A 22,391-nucleotide genomic window follows, 5' to 3' on the forward strand; every position below is an offset into this window, starting at 1 on the left:
AGATTTAGAACTGGGACATTTTCAGTAGATTAACACAGCTTGGTAGACTGCTGCTTACTTTTATTGGAATGTAAGGAATGGCCTTTGCAACTCACTCTTTGTAGGAATAGCACTACACTCTGAAATAGCTCCAACTGTAAAACAGGTACTGTGCACTCATTACCGTGGGAACCTGCTCTTTGTGCTCAGTTCCTGGCAAAATTGGATCCTTTATGAGATCTCTGTGGTCAGTAGTAAAATTCAGATTATTAAAGGTGTATGTCCCATATAACAGAACTGTGGAAGTTCATTGCACTGAATTAACCAAACAGCTTTCCATGATAGTACAGTATCATTCATACTTTACTTCATATAGTCAAGTTATGGCAACTAAAAACTTGTGGATGTAATCCTTACTCTTGTAAAAATGATAGGAGTTTTGAGATTGACTTAAATGGGTCATACAGTTTCATTACAAGGTGGTTTGAAGGGTATTTGTCTCCAAAGCCACTGAAAATAAATGAATTCGGCTTGTTTGAAAAATCCAAACTATTTTAAACTCTCCTGAAAATAAAGTTATTTAATGAATCGAATTTAAGTAGAATAATGACAGCACCTGTGATTTGCTGTATCTTTAAAGTCTTGTCGCTAACCACCACATTTTGTTTCCATTGAAATCAGTGGGAATTCAGCAGGACCAAATGTTGAACAGAATAAAATTTCAACTCTTTCTTTTCTTCGGGGTTGTCACATTCCAGAGGCCTTTACAGAGAATCAAAATGCTATCACATCTACTATTTTAAGCCAAATGGCTCAGCTGTCTTGCTGCTGAGATTACACTCTTTGACAATTAATGTCTCAAGGTATGAACTGTTTCTCAGGAGCTGTCTTTTTGCTTACTTATAGGAGCAGCTCAGAAAGGAGGAAGGAGAAATCCAGAGATGCAGCAAGGTGCAGGAGAAGCAAGGAGACCGAAGTATTCTATGAATTAGCCCATGAACTGCCCTTGCCCCACAATGTTAGTTCACATCTGGACAAGGCATCCATAATGCGGCTGGCAATCAGTTTCTTACGCACTCACAAACTGCTGTCTTCAGGTAAGGCCCATATAAGAGAGAGGCAGAGGGTGAAAGGAACTTCCATTTCTTGCAGGTACTGTCGTATTATGAGCTCCCCTTAGGCGGATCATGGCAGGGGGTTGCAATAAAACAGTCCCTGTAAGAAATTTCAGTGTAGGGTGGAGTGAGGGACTCAGGGCAGGCACGTGGGAGGTGTGGGGGGTGCAGGAGTCAGGGTGGGGTTTGGCTTGGTATGGGGGATGCAGGGCAGGGGATTGGGGTTGTGCGGGAGCAGCTCAGGGCTGGGAGTGTGACCACTGCACTCCCGGGCCACCCAAGCAATGGGGGTGGCTGAGACAGCAGGAACTGTGCTGCCTGAGCACTGGGGCTGGATCCTGGGTTTGCTGTGGCTACACCACCCAGGGTGCAAGCATCATCCAGAACCCCACTCCCAGCTGGCCCCATGCTCCAGCTTACTCTCACCTTTGGCGAGAAGTCAATGTTAGTGGACATCTTGATGCCAAAGGTTTGCTTATTATTTTTCTAAATACAAGATAATAAAGGCATAACTGGGAGATCTCAGCGTGTGTTCTGAGAACTCAGCCAAACATTAGGGCATAGCTTTTCGTCAGGACAATATGATTATTTTTATGGACTTCGGGGAAATAGAACAATACCCATCATTATTCACGCAAGACATAAATTGTCAAAGTTAGAACTGAAGCCACATTCAATGACACTTCATCTAAAAATGCCCTAAAATGGTTAATTAAAATCAGTTAAAAAGTTTCAGCCTTCAAGAGTTTAATCGTAATTAAAATACCTAAATTATAAATTGAAGAAAATATTTCCATGCTGAAACAAGTAAATCCTGATTTGGCCTGGAGAACACATTTGTATGAATGCATTTAGAAAACAGCTCTGACATTCTGAATGTCCATAAAACATTGAAAGGATTAATAGTACCATATGCTGGTAGTAGATAATAGATGATATTCTGGTGGATCTGAGGCACACTATGCTAAATAGCTAATTCCGCAACCTTAAAATATTTGAGGTGGGTGGGGAGAATCTGTTAAAATAGAAACCACCTACTTTGCTCTTATCAAAGATTTTATGGTAGTTCGCATGGTGAGTGGGAGCTCTCAGCATGTGTAAACTGTGAAATGTATTTCAAAAGGTTTTAATCATGCCTACCAATTATGGGAAGTCACTTTTTTGGACATTTGTGGCCCCTGCAACCTGCAAGATCAATAAAATCATCTGTAGTAAGAGTTTCCATTCTTCTTTGATTCTGAATTGTGGCAAGAAGTAAAATCTGTATTTAGTTTTGTGACAGAAGATATCTGAGTTAATCCCTTGATGTTTGGAGGCACACCATTTACTGATTGCTTACATTGGGATGTATACAAAGTAATTACAGCATCTGAAATCAAAGGGTTTAGTTCTTTGGGCTGACCACTGCGAGATCTAGCCATGGTAAAACTGATTAAAATAAAAATAGATTGGGATCTTTTCATGTACTTGAGAGTTAACCATGACTTTTGAGGCTTGCATATCACTCACTTAAACACTTGAACTACAACAATGAAATTGTGTGGGTGAAATCCTGTTCTCAGGTAAGTCAATGGCAACATTTCCACTGACCTCAATGGAGTCAAGATCTTACTCACAGTCTTTAGGTTGACAGATAGGTTATATATTAATATTACAAATAAATGCTAATAGAAAGCATTTCATTTGTTTCTGTTACTTGCTGAAGGTCTATTTAATCATGAAGTGTAATTACTAAATCACATGCTAATTGAGGCTATTCAGTAGGTCATGTCAAAGCCAAGTTATGCCTTTCTGTTTCCACATGATTGTGGGGTGCCTATGTGTTTACCATGGTGCCTTTCCCCCTCCCAAGAACTGATGTAAGAGATTTTATTCTTGTTTTACAGAATATAATTTTCTCAAAACTGCTATATGTGCCTATTGTGATGAGAAGTAAAACAGAGGGCTCCAAATTCTCTTTGCTGAACAGAACTTGCATCTCTTCTATGGTTTTGTCAGTGATGGTGCCATATTCAAAAAAGTTATATAAGAGGGAAAGAAAAGCTTTCCTTCTCATTAAAAAGTCTTTATGTCATGCCAACTAGTTACCTGTTAACCAATTTTAAATATTGAAGACCATTTTTCCATCTATAGATTGTGAATTATTGATTGGTGCAGAATAGAGTAGGTGTATGGGAAAACAATTTTTTCCCATAAGGACAAACAGATATTGTTCCATATTACAAGGATGTCTTTGAAAGTTCAAGTTAAGTAACTTCCAATCTCTTGTTCTCAGCATCACCCATGGACGCCACATTCATCTGGTAATTACTAAGGCAAAGTGAAGCTTTTTGAAAAGAAAGAAATCCATACTTGGCAGATTTTAAAAAGTACGAATAAAACATATCATGTTGGTGCCTCATACATGTCTGACTTAAGTTTATATTGTTTGGTAGTTCCCAGATCTGATACAGGCATATTTGTCTGTGATACTAAATCAGCTTTCAAAACAAGAGTGTGGTGAATGCAGCTGAATCACTTTGCCTGGAATACTCCACTACCCAATAGCTAAATGAACCTGGAAATAAGTCATCAGTCAGAATTGCCTTGTTTTAATAGGCTGTAGAGCAGAGACTTCACACACTCTAGTATGAGGTCTCAGTGCCTCTGGGTACTAAATGCCTCCCTGAGCTGAGGAAGCACATCCTGAGCTTCTGAGACCTTCCAACAGTTCATCCCCAACAAGCCCCCCCATTGTAACACTGACAGGCCTGGGTCACCACCACTAGGGATTGAACCTGTAATCACAGGGGCTAAAGCCCTGTGCTCTACCACATGAGCTAAAGGCCAGTTGGCTCTCAGTCAAGGCTGTAGAGTAGAGACGTTACTCACCCTAGTATGAGGTCTTAGTGCCTTTGGGTACTACACATCTAAGACTTTCAGAAATTATTTTGGGTCCCTGCACTTTTGGGTGCCCACCTGGAACACCACAAAGGGGCCTCATTTTCAGAAAGTGCTTTACACCTGCTCTCCAAAAATGAGAACTCTCTAAGATGTCACAAACTGAGCATAGAAAGTCCTTGGTCATTTCTCAGAATCTTGGCCCATAGCCTGTACCCCTTCCTGCACACCACCCCCACAACCTAGAGTCCCTGTCCAAACCTGGAGCCCCCTCTTGTATCCCAACCTCTCATCTCCGCACCCACCCGAAAGCCCTCACCCCCTCCTGCCTCAACCCTCAGCCCCCTCCTGCATCCTAAACCCCTCATTCCCAGCTACAGCCCAATGCCTGCACCCCAGCCAGAGCCCTTGCACCACCACCCTCTGTCCTAGCCCAGAGCCTACAACCCCAACCAGACCTCTCACACTCCTGCACCCCTACCATTTGCCCCAGGCCTGAGGCCCCTCCCACACTGGGGACCCCATAGCCCCACTCCCACCACATGAATTTTGCTGTGCCGTCCACCAATATGAAGGTGATTTGTTGCACTCACCTCGCAGTGGTGTACATAACAAAATCCATGCTGCTCCAGGGTGGGTAAATTAGAAGGAACACTGCTCCTGAGGCCCCGATCAAGCCTCTACCCACACTACCTCCTCTATTTAGGCCTCTAAAAATTCCTGCCTCTGTGTAAGATGTTCCAGTTTTACTGAAGTGTCTGAACTTGGCCCTCTGTGTCCTATCATAATAGGAAATAGCTGGCTGACTATCTCAAAGTTCAAAAGGATAAAAAATACCAGGTTTTGCTTTTATAAAAGTTGTTCTTTACTTAGTAACACATTTCCCTTTGATTTTCACAGTGGGCAATTCAGTGTGGGAATGTTGGAAAGGAAGTCTTTAACATTTAAAAATACAGGCTGTAGGGCCGACAGCATGACTGAGATCAGTATCACAGGAAGCAAACTGAAACAATAGCTTTACAATTGTTTTTATGTTGTGCACAGACAGAACAGTGCACAGTATAACTGGAACTTAGGATCACCTCACAGATTTTTCAGGATCTCTTCTAATTATATAGACATGACAAATCTTGTCATCTTTATATTAGAAAAATGAATGCGATTGATATAGAATATATATCAATATAAATATCTAAATCAATATAAATCGGGATCTTGATCTTGCATATATTTCCTACTGTGAGTAGCTCAGTTGAAATTCAAAGAGGAGGAAGTTTGCACAATCGGGTTCCTAGAACCTTTATTATACAGATGAAATTTGATGGATTGATACACTGGCCTATACATGCATATAGCAGGATTTACTCTCTGGAACAGGGTGAGGGCCTCGGCTATTTTGGAGAGCTTCACAGCAGAGCTGTTACTCTTCTGGGTGGAGAGGAGCCAGCTGAGGTGGTTCAGACACCTGATAAGGATGCCCGAGGGAGGTTCCCTTTAGAACTCTACTGGGCACAGTCTCCCAGGAGGATGCTCTGAGGGGAACCCAGGACACTCTGGAGGGATTTTGTCTCCCAGCTGGTGTGAGAATGCTTGGACATCACTGTGGGAGGAGCTGGAACCAGTTGCAAAAGGAAGTGTGCGTGCTCTCCTGGTGCTCCCTACTCTCCATGCTGCTGCTTGTGTGACCCTCACCAGGAAAAGTGCCATAAAGGAGAAGAGGGATCAACATCTTCCCAGGTCTCACAGACATCATCAGGAGAGTCTCTCTTTGAGGCAGGCTACTTAAATATCAATTCTGCAAATAAACTGCAACTTTGACAACATCATTAGGACCAATGCCTTGCACGCCCAAACTCTCATTGATGTCAGTGAGTCATGTGTTTCAGGACTATGTAATATGGTCTGCATCATGCCAGATACTTTCATTGGGCTAATCAGTCAAAGATTGTTTTGTCAGCTTTCCCTCTCCTCATTCTAATTGTACAGACACCTGGGACACTTTTCTGTGTAGAAACCCAGCAGAGGAAGTTGGGTGATGGGAGTTGTTTCTGTGGAGAGAGACAGCAGAAGGAATGGTGAGGGAGCTGGGAAGCAGCCAGGAAACTGCTTCAGCGAAGGGAGGTAGCGAGGAAGTAGATGTGAAGTTGTTTCAAGGGAGGGAGACAGCAGAGCCGGAAAGCCAGCAGGGAGCTGAAGAGACAAAATAGCTGTTCTGTATGGTTTGAGGGGACAGCATAAGCTCTACAGAGATTTCATTTGGCTATTGGTTAGCACATCTGGATAATCTGAGACCAGTGTGACACACAACATGACTTAAAAATAGCTTGTTTGGTTGCTTAATTGGAAAAATAAGTCCCTGTGTTGACTCCAGCCTCATCAGTAGAGTGGGAGAGCATGGTGAACTGCCTGCAGTGGCATCTCTCTTGAGAAAAGTCATAACTGGCTTACTCCTGCAGAGGGCCTGATCCCATATAGTGCTGAGTGCTCCCTGAACCTCCTCCCAGTACTAGCTGGCCCTGACTCAATATGAACACTTTGCAATGCAGTTATACTGAATAGCAAGACAGCACATATTTTCTAGAAGTTGTTGATGTGCTGATTTGTAATGCTGTGTCTACACGGCAGCCTGGTCTCGAAATAAGCTACACAATTTGTGCTACGCAAATTGTGTAGCTTATTTTGAGTAGACTTTGAAATAGGCTATATTGGCTTGTGGCACTGTTTAAGTGGCACCACATGCCGAAATAAAGTGCTCTTTTGAGGCATCCCTGTATTTCTCCTGCAATGAGGTGTACAAGGTTGCCGAAATAGTGAGCCGTTATTTTGAAAACTGTTTTGAGACAACTGGCACGTTGCAAAGACATGGACAGCTATCTTCGGATACCGCAGTATCCTGAAATAGCTCCCACCTTGTAGCTGTAACCTTAGTGAGCCCTGCAGGAAGCTGGGAACTTTTCTATTTCCTTTTTGCTGACACATCTAAAATGCAGGTTCTGTTGAACAACTTGAGGGTATCTTCTCAGATGTGAAACTTGTTATGTCTGGACAAAGAGTCACAGAGTCAATTTCCTCTGGTTCTGAACAAGAATCTTTATTAGAATAAGACAAACAATACTATTCATAAAGCTGTTCTGTTTCTCTGTGATTTGCTGTAGACTCGCAGTGGTTCCCATCCTTTCCTGGTTATTGAATTTCTTTCAGAACACTGATATGTCTTGTATACCCCCAAGTTTTGCCTCACTTAAAAACAACTCACAAACTCAGACAAAAATACAGAAGTGTCACAGTATGCTATTGCAGGAAAAAAATACTTCTCACTTTTACCATATAATTAAAAAATAAATCAACTGGAATAGACGTGTACTTACATTTTGGTGCACAATATTTAGGGAAGTATGATCAAGGTATTTCCTATATGAAATACTAGTTTGTGTTGACTTTGCTAGTGCTTTTTGTGTAGGCTGTTGCAAAACTAGGGAAATAATCTAGGTAAGTTGATGTACTCGCTGGGAGACCTTTGTGCACTCCCAGGCGTATGTGTAATCCTGGGTGAGAATTGCTGCCATAGAGCTTCTTCCTAGAACCTTCTCTGACCCTTCTGCTGTCTGCCATCCTACTGTAGTTTTACAGAAACAGTGTCCTTACAGAGAGGGCCATCCTGAGGGATGGCAGGGCCTTGGGGCAACCCCCACCAGCCCCCACAGGTGCAAGACCCCAGGCACCATCCTTGCCCTGCATACCTCCACCCTTCCTTACTCTGCCTCCACCCTGACCCCTGCTCCCCTCCCCAGCCATCTTGAGCAGGGATTACCTGGGACAGGGGGCGGCAGTAGCAGCTATAGGGGGTCACCCCTCCCACAGCCTTCCTTGCCTCCTGGTCCCCCATGCAGCATTCCACCATGCACTCCCAGCCCACTGAACCCTGCTTCTCTGTGGACATCTGGGAACAGAGGCCTCCAACCTGCCCGCGGAGAAGCGTGGCTCAGTGGGCTGGGAGGCAGCAGCGGAGCAAAGCGAGGTGCTGCTTGTTCCATGGGGTGAGTGCAGGGGGACCTGGAGAGGCGACCCCCTGCAGTTGTAGCTGTCTCCAGTTGCCCCCAGCGCTGACACCCTGCTCCAGGTAATCCCTCCTCCCATCCATAGGACATCTGGGATGGCCACTGCGGGCCCCCAAAAGCATGGGACCTGGGTTGGCTGCACCACCCCATCCTATGGATGAGATGTCTCTGCTGACAGAGAGCCATCAGTCTCCACCCCCATCTATGCCAGATCCTTTTTAGGGGAGGTGGGAGAGCAGTAATGTTTATTATTGGGCACCAGGTGATTTCCCTGCTGAACATGACATCCAAACAACTTTCTGAGTCTGTGACTGGCCTGGGGAGGATTCAAGCACTGACGAATGACTCTTAAGACTTGCCAGTGCAGATGATTTCCAGCAGACCACACATGGACTTGATACAGTTTTAAATTTAAAAAAGGTCATGTCAGCAAGAGAAAAGGTGTCTGAAGGAATGCAAATCCTTTCCTCACATGGCACATTGCGCTTATTTACACCTGAGTGGTTGCATCTTTCATGGGAAATCTGACTTCAGCATTCACATTTGTTCCAAGAATTTGGACTTGAGGAAATGAGCAAGCATCTATGGAAAAAGTGTTCTAAAACTTGGTAACAGAGCACATCCTGACTGTGGGAATTAATCAGAGCTTGTTTATGAGGACTATTTATAGCATGAAAGAAGATTATTACAAACATTACAAGAAGGACTTGCTGGGACAGTTCAGACTTACTGGGTGATCATAGAATCCTAGGGCGAGAAGGGACCTCAGGAGGTCGTTGAGTCCACATCCCTGCTTAAAGCAGGATCAACTCCAACTAGATCATCCCAGCCAGGACTTTGTGGAGCCGAGTCTTAAAAATTTCTAGGGATGGAGATTCCACCATGATCACTTATACATTCATGAGGGCTGGGGACAGTTGATTAAAAAGCTGCAGAAGATTTGAATTTTACCCAGAATAGGGAATATTTTCTCAGGAGGCAACATGATCCAATAGCTAAGGTACTGGATTGGGATTCAGGCACCTGGATTCCATTCCAGACTCTACCACAGATCTGGTGTGTATAACTTTGGGGAGGTCACGTCACTTCCATATCCCTTCCCACCCTTTGGCTTGTCTCTTCTGGATTCTAGCTTCCATGGAGCTCTCCTCATGGGTTGTACAGTGCCTATCAAAATGCAGCTCCAAAGTTGGTTGAGATCCCTAAGTACAACCATAATACAAGTAATAAGTTGTAAAGCAGTGTGAATTTAAGGGGACCAATGAGTAAAATGGAATTTTGCACTCCAGTCCCAAACTTTTATTATCAAGGTACTGTCACTATGCCACAGTTCTCATTAAGGGAGAAATGAAAATGGCTGTATTAGAAATGAAGAATTTGTTTATAAGATTCTGCAAAGGGGAAAATGTATTTCATGTTTGTTTCAAAATGTAATTAGTTATTTTTGAACATAACTTGAGTCAATAACTATCTTCCTGAACTCTTGAAAAATCTGGAAAGGAGATGCCAAGTTACTGTGCCAAAATAAGTAACATCACAGCTACTGTAAGTTTTTAAAAAAAAAATCATTCTGCTCTAACCTGTATTTTCATTCCTTCCAATCTTGCTCAAACATTTTTCTCTGGGGCTCAAACAGATCATGCTTATTGGCTAGTCCAGTTCATTGGTGAATTGCCTAAGAAAATTTAAAATAAAAGAATGGAGTCATTTTTGAGAGATCCTGGAATTGCAAATATCAGTGGGGTAGCCATGTTAGTCTGCATCCACAAAGTGGGTCTTTTCCAATGAAAGCTTATGCTCCAAAAAATTTGTTAGTCTATAAGGTACCACAGGACTTCCCATTAAATTACAAAGTCACTCTGTTTACATTCCCATCTGTCTGCCAAATAGTCATTCTACTGAAGTGAATCAGATTTTTGCCTTTGACGTAGTACCCTGTTCCTGTGAAGATAATTCCTGCTTTAGCTATACCAGTGTAGTTAAAATGGTGCAACCCCCCCCGAGCCTGGACTGATCACACCACTAAAGATGCTTTTATACTGGGATGGTTATACCCTATACAGGAAAGGAAAGGAGCTGTGCCAGTATAAGGCTTCTTCATTATACGTGTATTGATAATATACCTACACTAGAAGTTATACTGGTAAAACAGTGTGTGTAAGAAATTATACCAGTGCAAATATATATGTAGATCAAGACTTGAAAGTGAGTCAGCAGGACTGATAAGGTGCTACTTGACTATAGATGAGGGTTTCCATTACTACTGATGTTGAGGCCACCCAGTGTCACGTGGGGTTGGGACATTTTTTCTGTGCTATAGTTTTTATAAAATGGACAGGTTCAGTATAACAAAGAGCTGAAGTATGTGCTTGAATTTAAGCATATGCATAAGCAATCTTCTAAATTTAGCCCTTAGGGTTTGATTGTGCAACTCCTTGTGAGTGCTGCAGGGATGTCATTCTGTGCATGTATATGTGACATAATACATATAAAAAAGTAATTTAATCTTCTGATACTACAGGTGAAACCTCTCTGGTCCAGCACTCTCTGGTCTGGTAACATTCATCATCCGATGTCCATTTATCATGGGCATGGCCAAGTTTTCTGTGGACCCATAAGGTTTGCTTACAGCCACCAGTCCTGGCTCTCAGTCTTCTATGCTGTTATTTAGCTGTAATTTACCCCTAAATGTCTCCTAAGAGCCCAGTAAGCAGTGGAAGTGTTGGTAACGTGCTAGACAATACTGACCTCCCGTTCTTTGGATAATTCTCTGTTTCAGCTCTGGTCAGGTCCTGAGGGTGCTGGAATAGAGAGGTTCCACCTGTACAAGTAAAGCATTTTCCTTTTACCATTGGTCCACTGAGCATTTTGGAATACAAAATAGTCTTTCTGCATTTGAGTAGCAGTGTTGTGCTGATGCAGATTTTAACAAGCTGGGAGAAGAGCGAAAAGAGAGGCTTCAGTTGGAGCCAGGGAGTCAAGAAGATTAGGTTTGCCTTGAAGTCAGGTGGTGCTGTTTGTTTTGGGCTGCAGCCATGACCCCTGCTGATGGTTTGTTTCTGGAAGAGGAATCTCAACACTCTGTAAGCAGAATAATTGCACTTGGACAGCAGAAGGTCGCTTACATAATGGTTTTAACTGGGCAATATGGTCAAAGTGAGTATTACTCAGGGTTGTATATTTTCTACCTGCCAGTTCCAACCCTGGTGGAATGCCATTGAAGTCAGTGGAAGTGCACAAAGGATGAATTAGGCCGTGTGTGTTTGTTTTGTCAAAATAATAGTTATACACAAACAAAATAATATTTGCTTTGTAGAGCTCAATCCTGTCCTGTGCTGGGAGTAGTGGAAAGTGGCTGCATAATGACTCCAATCCCTCTCTTCCCAGCACACTCACACAGTATCAGGTTGTGATGCCTAAGTAAGCTCTCCAGGGATCTCGAGCATTCAGCCTGAGTATGTTCCTGCTGGGCGTTTCAGGTATGTGTTCTGCTGGCTATGGAGTAGAGTCCAGTGTAGAGACCAGAGTCTCCTATGTACCCTTCTCAGTGCATCCCCACGTTTCACCCAGTGAAATTGAAGAAAAGCCTTTTGTAGGTGTGGCTGGTCAATTAACTCATCAAATGGTGTCACTTGGCCTGTCAGTTGACCACTTGTAATTTGGCCATGCTAAAATGTTCCAGCAAGACTGCTTTGATGTCGGCAACAGACCACCTTTCTGAAGTTATCATGTCTGTTAGCAAACATACCTAAATTTTGTCTTGATCACTTACTTTACTACATACTAATGCCACCTGTTGGGGGAAAGGAGGAAGTGAATCTGTCTGTTCGGGAGTGTGGGGGAAATAGTACATTTCCATTTCCATAGATGTTTCTTCTGTACTGGAATAAGCAAAGCATAGGAATTAGTGCCTTTCTGGCATACTGTGATCCCTCGAGTTATACGAGGGTTGTGTTCCCACACACCCTTGCGTAACTTGAATTTTGCGTCAGTTGGTGTGAGGGCGGCTTTTTTCCCCAGTGGAATGCACATTCTGCAGCCAGGGAAACAGCAGGAGCACCTGGAGCTCATTTTGGAAAGTAAGTCCTAGGTTGAGGGGGGCAGTTGGGGAGGGTTAAGACTGGGGTGGGTTGGGGCTGTGGGGAAGGTGGGAGGGGGGTGGAGTTGAGCCGGGGACATGCAGCTCCATGGGGAGTTGAGCCAGAGCCATGTGCAGGTGGGTGGTGAGCTGGAGCCGTGCGTGGGGGTGGGGGTTTGAGCCAGAGCCGCAAGTGAGGGGGGCTTGAGCTGGAGCCACTAGTGCGAGGGGGTTGAACTGGGGCTGTGCTGGCTGCGGGGGGCGGATTGAGACAGGGCTAGGAGGAGCAGGATTTTGAGTTGTGCTTTACTCACATAAATGCAAGTTAAGCGCAACTCGAAATTGCGCATTTTGAGGGATTACTGTTCTCTGAACCCTGTACAGGAGACTTCTGTTAGCAGGGCCGCCATTTGTCTTTATGGATCCTAATCTAGCCAGAAATATATTGAGTGATTTTGTTTATTAGGTGAATATCTCCTTTATGCAAATATTTTTTATCTGACATTTGACTGGTTAGCTTAAGACCCTGTGTGTTGAAATGGTAATTTTAGGTGGCAATAAAGGGGACGATATGTTCTTCTTTGAGTGATTTTCTAAGTATATTCTAGTGTTGTGGGGTACACACCCAGTGCACTTAAATTCAGATTGTTTTTGTCAGCCATACCCATTGGACACTGTGCCTGCACTCTGAGGCTGTCTCCCAGCTGGGTAGGTAGATGTGCTAGCTCTGGCCAAACTAGGTCTCTAAATATAGTGGTGACGTGCAGCACAGGCAGCGGTATAGGTTAACTCCTTGAGTACAAGCCTACCCAGTTCTCTGGGTCTATACTCGGGCAGCTAGCCTGTGCTGCCACCCATGCCACAGTGTCCTCACAGCTATGGTAAGCATGCTAGCTTGAGCGAAGCTACAGTGTCTTGGTCTAACCTGGCTGAGAGACACCTTTCCAGCCACAACATAGATGCACTGTGTTTCCTTAGGCTTCCGACTGCAGATGTAAAAGGCAGGATGACCCCAGTTGCCCTTCCTTCTGCCTCATTGTGATAGTACCTTCTTTGCTCACTGTGCCATTTACCCATTGTTTTGTAAGTAGATAGGCATCAGTTAGTGGTAAAGCTTGGTTTAGTTTAGCCTTTTTTTGTAGGCTTTCCTTTCTTTAAGAATAAGGAATTTTGGTTTTGTGTCAGTGTTTGCCTACAATACTGGGACCAATCACTGTGACTGTACATAATTTTCCAGGCTGTAACGTTGCCCTTCACTTGTGGTAGAGTAATGTGTTTCAGTAGTGGGCATGCCAGCAGCTTGTTGTATTTGGGTGTGCGGCATACTGGACAGTGACGTGCCATCAGTAAATCAGGTTCTAAGCATGTCACAAGAGCGCCGGCATCTCACCTGGAAAAGCTCTTGCTGAAAATGTGAGTGAGTCTCGCCTAGGCCCTGGAGTGCCTTGGGCAGAAAGCTTTGAGTGCTCATTATCTAAAAAGGCTCCTGCTGGCTCCTTTACTTATTGAGTTGAGATAGCTTTTCATAATGATGCCCCTGGCCTGGTAGACTCTCGGGGCAAGGGAAGGAAAAAACAGAGCCTGCATAGGGAAGAGATCTCCTTTCCGGGTAAATGCTCTGTCATCAGGTCCTTCCTCAGGAACCACAAGTTCTCTCAAGTCTCATCTGAGCACAAGGCACAGAAGGGTAGCTCTGGCCAATCAACTTCTCCCCTTCCCTCCCAGCACCTCCCTCCCAGCCACTGCAGTCAGCTGTTCTGTGGCATGCAAGAGGTGCTGCTGGGAGCGGGGTTGGGGAGCAGGTGGGGCACCTGCAGGAATGGAACAGGGCAGGAAGATGTGAGGTGAACTGGGGGTGGGAGGAGGCTGAGTGGGGAATTGAGCATCCTGGGGAAAGGCGCATGTGCTTGGCATATTTTAGCAGTATTGGCCTGAGGCGCCTGTGGTACTGAATACTTTAGCGGTATTGACCTAAGCTGAATCTGAGAGAGTTCCCAGGACATCAGCTGGTACAGTTCCTCATCTCCGGGATGACTATTCATTCACCTTCCCAGGCTCTGAGAGGGCAGCAGGGAGGTTTTACTCACTTGTTTTCTGAGGGCTGGACATTAAGAAGAAGTCAAAGACTTAGTTTATTTATCTTAGCCAATAGAAGCTCAAGGAGATACAGTATTCCCTGGTGTGGTATAATATTCCCTTTGGTCACCTGCCTCTTATGCTTCCCAAAAACACTGATCATATTTGATTCCATGGGGGATAAATCAACCTAGAAAGCCAACGACTGCATCTCAGCCCAGGGTGAGGTCCCCATCTCCATCTCACCAGGGGTCTCTGCAACTGGCTCATTCTGTTCCACTGCCTGATAAACAAACTGGTAATGGCTCTGATGAGAAGTCACAGACAGAAGACTGGCCCATTTTAGCACTCATCTACTACATCCCCTGACGAGTCTGTGGTATCTGGGTCAAGTGCCTTCCTCTGATGACTGTAAGACAGTCTATAAAAAGCAACATCAATCAACAGAAAAATTCTGCGTCGTGGCTCTAAATGAGAACTGCCAATTACAAGGCTTCGTTGGTGAAGCATGATCATTCAAACTGAGATTTCATACCTAAATTTGCAAACAAACTTGTCATGCTGTTTGGAATGGCTCATGGTTATGAGTTCTTAGCTCTGGGGAGACTGTCTGTCTGAAAACAGGGCAGATACCCTGTAGCCAACCAGGCTCAGGTTCCCCAGAAACAAGGCTGCACCCAGAAGGCGAGTGCTATATTTGGTTTATTGAAAGCGCGTGACACCCGCGACGGGAGCCCCGGAGACGCCGCGGTCACCAGTGGGGGAAAACCCGACGCATCGGAGCTTCCTTCGGGGAGAGGCTCTGTAACAGGCCTCCTAACACTAGCTGATAAAGCTGAACTCATTAACATAAGATTGCCTAAAATTACCTATGCATTTCTTATCACTATCTCTTGTGGCCTACTGCCAGCGTAGCCTTGAAATCTTGGCAAGCACGCCTTGTTCTGCAGCAGTTCCCATGGCAGTTATTTTGCAGCTTTTCACCTTGCACAGACTGGTCTGTTTAGATTCTCCTGAGGATTCACAGAGGGGTTGGACTGCACTCTCGACCATTACAATGTCTTCTCACACCCTACATACCCCAAACTTGTGTTGTGTTCTATAATTAGATTTCACCAAGCCAGTGAGAAATCTGAACTCCTGGTTCATTATATCAGTCTTATCATGGAGTCACAGATCATTAGCATAGATGGTCCAGTCTATCTTGCTACCCAGACAAAGTTGGTTTTGTAATAAAATGGTTATTTAGATAAAAACATCACATCATATTTAGGTTGCTTTGAGTCACAGGAAAACCAGTCATTTGGTCTACAGGTACTATAGATCTTGTGCCAGAGGCAACACTGGTAGCAAAGTCTATAGTAGACTAACTAAGGGCTTATTAGCTAAGGCAGCGGTGTCCAATAGGAATTCAAAGATTGCCGCACTTGTGCTTGTCTTTCCATGGTCACCACATTGTTCACACTCCCAGAAGCCTGCCACCACTCTAAATAAATGCTCTCTCCCAGAGACAGGCACTCCCAGCTCTCCCCGCTAATAAAAGCCCTCCCCCACCCCTAGAGCCAGGAACCCCAGCCCTCCTCCCCTCTGTTCTAAATGAATACCCTCCCCCAGAGCCAGGCACCCCAGCCACCTTGTTCTAATTCAATGCATGCTACTTTTCTGGAGCCGCCACTGCCATGTGCTTCTCCCACCAAGCAGTGGGGCACATGTGCGTAGCGGGTCGGTACCTCTCCCCATGTGCAGCAGTCAGGAGGAGCCACATTTAAAGGCTCTGAGAGCCGCATGCAGCTTGAGAGCTGCGGATTGGCCACCCCCATATTTGCTACAACGCAGTGTCCTATTAGCCACGTGTGGTCAGTGGCAAATATATTGGACACCCCTGACCTAAGGCAATGTAGATGAGAGGTTAAAGCAGGGAAAATATATGCAAAGGTGAGTCCGAGTTTGTAATTTCAATTTGTCAGTGATGTAATGAACTGCCAGTTTCCCCAAAGTCTCTTCATGGTGCCCATACTATCTTTGGGGATCTTTGCTTTCCTGTACGAGTCCTGAGAGTCCATAGGTGCAATATCCTTGCTTGAGTCCATACTTACACCTTCTTCTCACAGAAATCAAACTGACAGCTTCACTTCGCATGTTAGCTTTTCCTTGACTATGAAGAGTAAGAAATGCTTTTTCCTCGAGTGTCCCCGTGGGTGCTCCACGATGGGTGTCGGGCTCGCCCCGGCACCGCAGGTCGGATCTTTTCAGCAGTTTCTGCTGGACTGCGCATGCGCCGGTGCGCGCCGCTCCCTTGCATGCTCCCGGCCGCGTGCGCGATCCAGTCCCCGCCAATTCCTCTTTAACCGCCATCGGCTGCAGACGGAATCCACTCAGGCTATGGCCAGAGTTAGCGTATTCAATGTTTTTAAAGTGTTTAGAGCTTCTTTTTCAGTCTTTAGCTTAAGTTAGCTTGTTATTGTTTTCAAAAAAAAAAAAGAAAAGAGAGTAAAAAGTAAAGTTTTACAGCCTTAGTAGCAAGCGGAGCAGCGGAGGCCCGGGGACATAAGGCCATTAGGCCTCCTGCCATGGCAGGCTGAGTTCGAGAGGGGAACAGGCAGAGAGAAGGTGCTAAGTACCCTATTAACAACTCAAAGACTCACGACAATGTCCTCTTCAGGATTCAAAAGTGTGAGTCATGCCGCAAAGCGATGCCGGCCTCCGATGGGCACAGAAATGCTCCTTCTGCGCAAAGCTCACAACCAGAGCAAGGAAGGACAGGGGGATGCGGCTGAAAATGCTGCTCTTTGACAAGGCCCTCCAGCCAGACGCGCCAGAGCGGCCTCAGCAGGAGGGACCCGCAGGGGCCCATAAAAGGAAAGCTGCTTCCCTAACCCCATCAGCGCAAAAACGGAGGAAGCTTCCACCAACCCAATCCCTGCCGGCAGCCACAGCGAGCGGGACGGGTGGAGCGCATAGCCCCCAGTCGCAGTCACAGCTGAGCGGCGGCGGCGCGGAGACGCACGTGGCAGAGGCTAAGCCTCCGATAATCAAACAGCCACCCCGCACCGCGGGCAGGGCAGCGGCCAGGCAAGCGCCGGAACCGGCGACGTCGCAGCTAGCGGCACCGACCCCCGGGGAACCAGCGGTGCAGAGCTCGCAGGCACGCGGCCTGCAGGCACCGGGGGAGACCACCCACGCGGCACCGCAGCGGAGCGTGCCGAGCGCGGCGCAGACAGCGGGGCCGAGATCCCCGACGCAGAAAGGGGCGGAGCCAGCCCCACAGGGGAGGGGAAAGGCAGCACAGAAAACCCGGCACCGCAACCCTTCTCCAGACAGGGCTGCAGGGCTACTCGCTCTAAGCCCTCCACTTATGCTGTGGACTCCAACGAGGTGGCAGGGGTCACCCCCAGTATACCCTAAGCCCCCATCCCCGTTCCTACAGCCAGCATCACCATGGCTCGGACCACCATCGCCCTTCCTCGGCTTTGAACCCCTGGAGTACTGCCACAAATCAGTCTCTCCATTATCTCAATCACCCAGACGATCTCACTCCCCCAGACGCAGGGAGTATGCGCCTCTAGAGTGGTCCAGGTCTCCATCTCCGGAACAGTGCCCGTGTTGCCATGGTCGCCCCTATCACGCGGGGCATAGGCACTGTAGGGATACTCCCAGGGACAGATCCCCCCAGATGGTTCAATATCCCCGAGGGCAATCGCAGACGGGGACGGAAACGCAGATATCTCAGGGGGAGTTGATTCTGGAACCCCGAGATTTTCCCTCGCAAGTATCTAGCGAGAGGATGTATCACCGTCAACAGGACCCAGAGGGGTCCAGAGAGCGGTTCCTCGCTATCTTCCCCTGACGAGGCCACGGCCCCAGGGGACGTCCATCCTCCGGACGATCTCAAACAGTTCCAAGAGCTGTTTAAAAGGGTGGCCTTCACACAAGGCATCCAAACAGCAGAGGTGCAGGAGAAACACCATAAGCTCCTTAAAAACCTGAGACCTCCGGCCTCTTCCAAAATAGCTATTCCGCTGATGAAGCAATCATGGAGTCCGCCACCACAATATGGCAGACCCCTGCGTCCCCTCCGCCTATAAACAAGAGAGCGGATAAGAAGTACTTCATCCCGACGAAGGGCATGGAGTTCCCGTTCAGCCACCTGCAACCAAATTCTCTGGTGGTGGAATCGTCTCAACAGAGGTCAAAAACTTCTCAGTACAAGACAGGGGGAACGGACAAGATGCCAAGAAACTAGAGTTGTTCGGCAGAAAGGTCTACTCGTCCTCTACCCTACTGTTGAGAATGGCGAATTACACAGTGCATCTAGCGAACCATAATTTCGACAACTACTCCAGGCTGACTTCCCTCTTGGATTCGCTTCCAGAGGACACGAAGCCGGTGCTCAAGGCCATCGTGCAGGAAGGCTACGCAGCCTCGAGGACAGGAGTTCAGATCACCCTAGACGTAGCGGATATGGCAGCATGCTCAACAGCTACGGCAGTGGTCATGCTCAGGGAGTCCTGGCTCCAGACATCGGGTATCCCAAGGGATCTGCAGGCGAAGATCGTTGATCTCCCCTTTGACACGCAGAAGCTGTTTGCAGTATCAACCACAGCGTACCCCGTACCACAGGGGCTACAAGCAAGGGCGACATCAACAGCACCAACAGTACAGAACTCCCAGGTGACGTTCTCAACAGAGCCATGCGTCCTCGGGGCAGGGCCAAAGGCCACAAGTTTGACACACAGATCGAGGGCTGCACTATCACTACCATCGCACAATGTCATCCGAAGCTACTATTCCACCATCGCCTCCGACCATTCTACGACCAGTGGCAAAAGATCACCACAGACAAATGGGTACTGGAGATCATAGCCACGGGTTACGCGATTCCCTTCCAGTCACTCCCACCGCCACCACCTCCACCCAGACCCCACCTAAAGGTTGCCTCCCACAAAGCAAGACTCAAGCGGGAGGTAGACCATCTTATGCTTATAGGGGCAGTGGAAAGAGTGCCGGAGCAACTCCGAGGGAAAGGGTTCTACTCAAGATACTTCCTCCCAGAGAAAAAGACAGGAGGCTGGAGGCCCATCCTAGATCTTCGAGGCCTCAACCGGTACTTGCGCAAGCAACACTTTCGGATGATCACAGTCGCCTCTATACTTACGGCACTGGATGATGGAGATTGATTCACAGCCCTCGACTTACAAGACGCGTATTTCCACACAACTATTCACCCGGCTCACAGGCGTTTTCTCCAGTTTATGGTAGGCAAAGAACATTTTCAGTACAAGGTTCTGCCATTCGGCCTCTCCTCGGCCCCCAGAGTCTTCACCAAGACCTTGGCAGTGGCGTCAGCCTACCTGCTCAGACGGGGTGTTTATATTCCCGTATCTGAAAATAAAAATAAAAAAAAAAAAGACTGCCTATTGAAAGGGGCCTCGAAGGAGGAGGTACTTCGCATGATACGCGTCACAGCAGACGCGTAGAGTAAAGAGTAAAATTGCAAGGCACATAGAAGAGCACGAATTGTTGGGCAAAAGTCAGCATGGTTTCTGCAGAGGGAAGTCGTGTCTAACTAATCTGTTAGAATTCTTTGAAGGGGTTAATAAACATGCGGACAAGGGGCACCCAGTGGACATAATATACCTAGATTTCCAGAAAGCCTTTGACACGGTCCCACACCAAAGGCTTTTATGTAAATTAGGTGGTCATGGGATAGGAGGAAAGGTCCTTTCATGGATCGGGAATTGGTTAAAAGACAGAAAACAAAGGGTGGGAATAAATGGTAAATTTTCACAATGGAGGAGGGTAACTAGTGGTGTTCCCCAGGGGTCAGTCCTGGGACCGATCCTGTTCAACTTGTTCATCAATGATCTAGAAAATGAGGTAAGCAGTGAGGTGGCCAAGTTTGCAGATGACACCAAGTTGTTCAGGACAGTCAAAAGCAAAAGGGATTGTGAAGAACTACAAAAAGATCTCAGCAAACTGAGTGATTGGGCAGCAAAATGGCAAATGAAATTTAATGTGGGTAAGTGTAAGGTAATGCATGTTGGAAAAAATAACCCAAATTACACGTACTACATGATGGGGTCAAATTTAGCTACGACAGATCAGGAAAGGGATCTTGGAGTTATAGTGGATAGTTCTCTAAAGACATCCACGCAGTGTGCAGCGGCAGTTAGTAAGGCAAATAGGATGTTAGGAATTATTAAAAAAGGGATAGATAATAAGACAAAAGATATCATACTTCCCCTATATAAAACTATGGTACGCCCACATCTCGAGTACTGCGTGCAGATGTGGTCTCCTCACCTCAAAAAAGATATATTGGCATTAGAAAAGGTTCAGAAAAGGGCGACTAAGATGATTAGGGGCTTGGAAAGGGTCCCATATGGGGAGAGGCTAGAGAGACTGGGACTTTTCAGTTTGGAAAAAAGGCGATTGAGGGGCGATATGATAGAGGTATATAAAATCATGAATGGTGTGGAGAAAGTGAATATAGAAAAATTATTTACCTTTTCCCATAATACAAGAACTAGGGGACACCAAATGAAATTGATGGGTAGTAGGTTCAAAACTAATAAAAGGAAATTTTTCTTCACACAGCGCACAGTCAACCTGTGGAACTCCTTGCCGGAGGAGGCTGTGAAGGCCAGGACTCTATTAGGGTTTAAAAAAGAGCTTGATAAATTTTTGCAGGTTAGGTCCATAAATGGCTATTAGCCAGGGATAAAGTATGGTGCCCTAGCCTTCATAACAGGGGCAGGAGATGGATGGCAGGAGATAAATCACTTGATCATTGTCTTCTGTTCTCCTTCTCTGGGGCACCTGGCATTGGCCACCGTCGGCAGATGGGATGCTGGGCTCGATGGACCTTTGGTCTGACCCAGTATGGCCATTCTTATGTTCTTATGTTCTTATGTTCTTTGCTGGGCCTGGTCATCAATCTGGCAAATCAAAGATAGACCCCGCACAGGACATAGAGTTCATAGGGGCACGTATAAATTCCATCACAGCAAGGGTTTATCTACCAGATGCCCGCTTTCGCGCCATTGGTTCCCTCGTGCAAGTCATCACCTTCAGCCCTACGGTGGCGGTTGTGACGTGCTTACAGCTGCTGGGCCACATGGCAGCAGCAACATTTGTGGTACAGAATGCCAGATTGCATATGCGCAGCATGCAGCACTGGCTGGCGAGCGTCTACAAACCAGCAGCACACACCGTCCACAGGGTGGTGTCGCCCACGACAGAGGTGCGCAGATCCCTGCAATGGTGGGTGAACCCCAAGAACATGCTAACAGGGGTGCCCTTTCACCAACCACAAATATCTGTTTTTTGTCACTACCGACGCCTCCCACATAGGGTGGGGAGCACACATGGGCGAAAAGGTGACACAAAGACTGTGGTCCTCCACGGAACAGTCACTGCACATAAATATACTGGAGCTCAGAACAGTTTTCAACACCTGCAAACACTTTCGAGACCATATACAAGGCAAGTAGTCGGGATCAGTACAGACAATACCTCCACCATGTTTTATATAAATCGGCAAGGAGGAGCTCGGTCCCGTGCCTTATGTGCGGAAGCAGTCCAATTGTGGAACTGGTGCATCGCCAACAATATAACCTTGAAAGCCTCGTATTTACCAGGCACTCACAATGCGAAGGCAGACCAGCTGAGCAGGCGCTTCGCACTCACACGAGTGGCAGATCTGTTCCGATCTGCTACGACCGATTTTTCATGCAGGGGGATTTCCCCAGATAGACCTGTTTGCCACTCAACACAACAAGAAGTGCCCACAATACTGCTCCAGGGCAGGACTGGGACGGGGGTCCCTGAGAGACGCATTCGTGATCTCGTGGAGGGGCCCCCTGCTCTACGCCTTTACTCCCACAGTGCTTATCCACAAAGTCTTGCAGAAAGCCAGGAGAGATCCCGAATGATCCTAGTAGTCCCAAGTGGGATCGACAGCAATGGTTCCCCTTACTCCTGCGCATGTCGGACCGTCCACCGATGCCCCTCCCGGTGGCGCCGGATCTGCTCACGCAAGCCCAGGGGTCCATAGTGCATTCACACCCCCGAGGCCTGCGACTGCAAGCATGGTTAATCCATGGCTCAGCTCCCGAGAGAGCACGTGTACGGAGGGAGTGCAACAAGTCCTAGAAAGTAGCAGGAGGACTTCCACCAGGAAGCCCTATAAACAAAAATGGACTC

The 22,391-nt window shown here is 46.6% G+C and overlaps 1 protein-coding gene across 1 annotated transcript in view; it reads left to right on the plus strand.

Annotated features, from left to right (window-relative positions):
* EPAS1 (endothelial PAS domain protein 1) overlaps positions 1-22,391 on the plus strand; it is a 139,367-nt gene that overhangs the window by 71,960 nt on the left and 45,016 nt on the right. Inside the window, exon 2 of the mRNA XM_074989642.1 lies at positions 886-1,076. Coding sequence (XP_074845743.1) covers positions 886-1,076 — 191 coding nt within the window. The remainder of the gene's footprint in view (positions 1-885; positions 1,077-22,391) is intronic.

The sequence above is a fragment of the Carettochelys insculpta genome, chromosome 3 (genome assembly GCF_033958435.1).
Source record: "Carettochelys insculpta isolate YL-2023 chromosome 3, ASM3395843v1, whole genome shotgun sequence".
Lineage (NCBI taxonomy): Eukaryota > Metazoa > Chordata > Testudines > Carettochelyidae > Carettochelys > Carettochelys insculpta.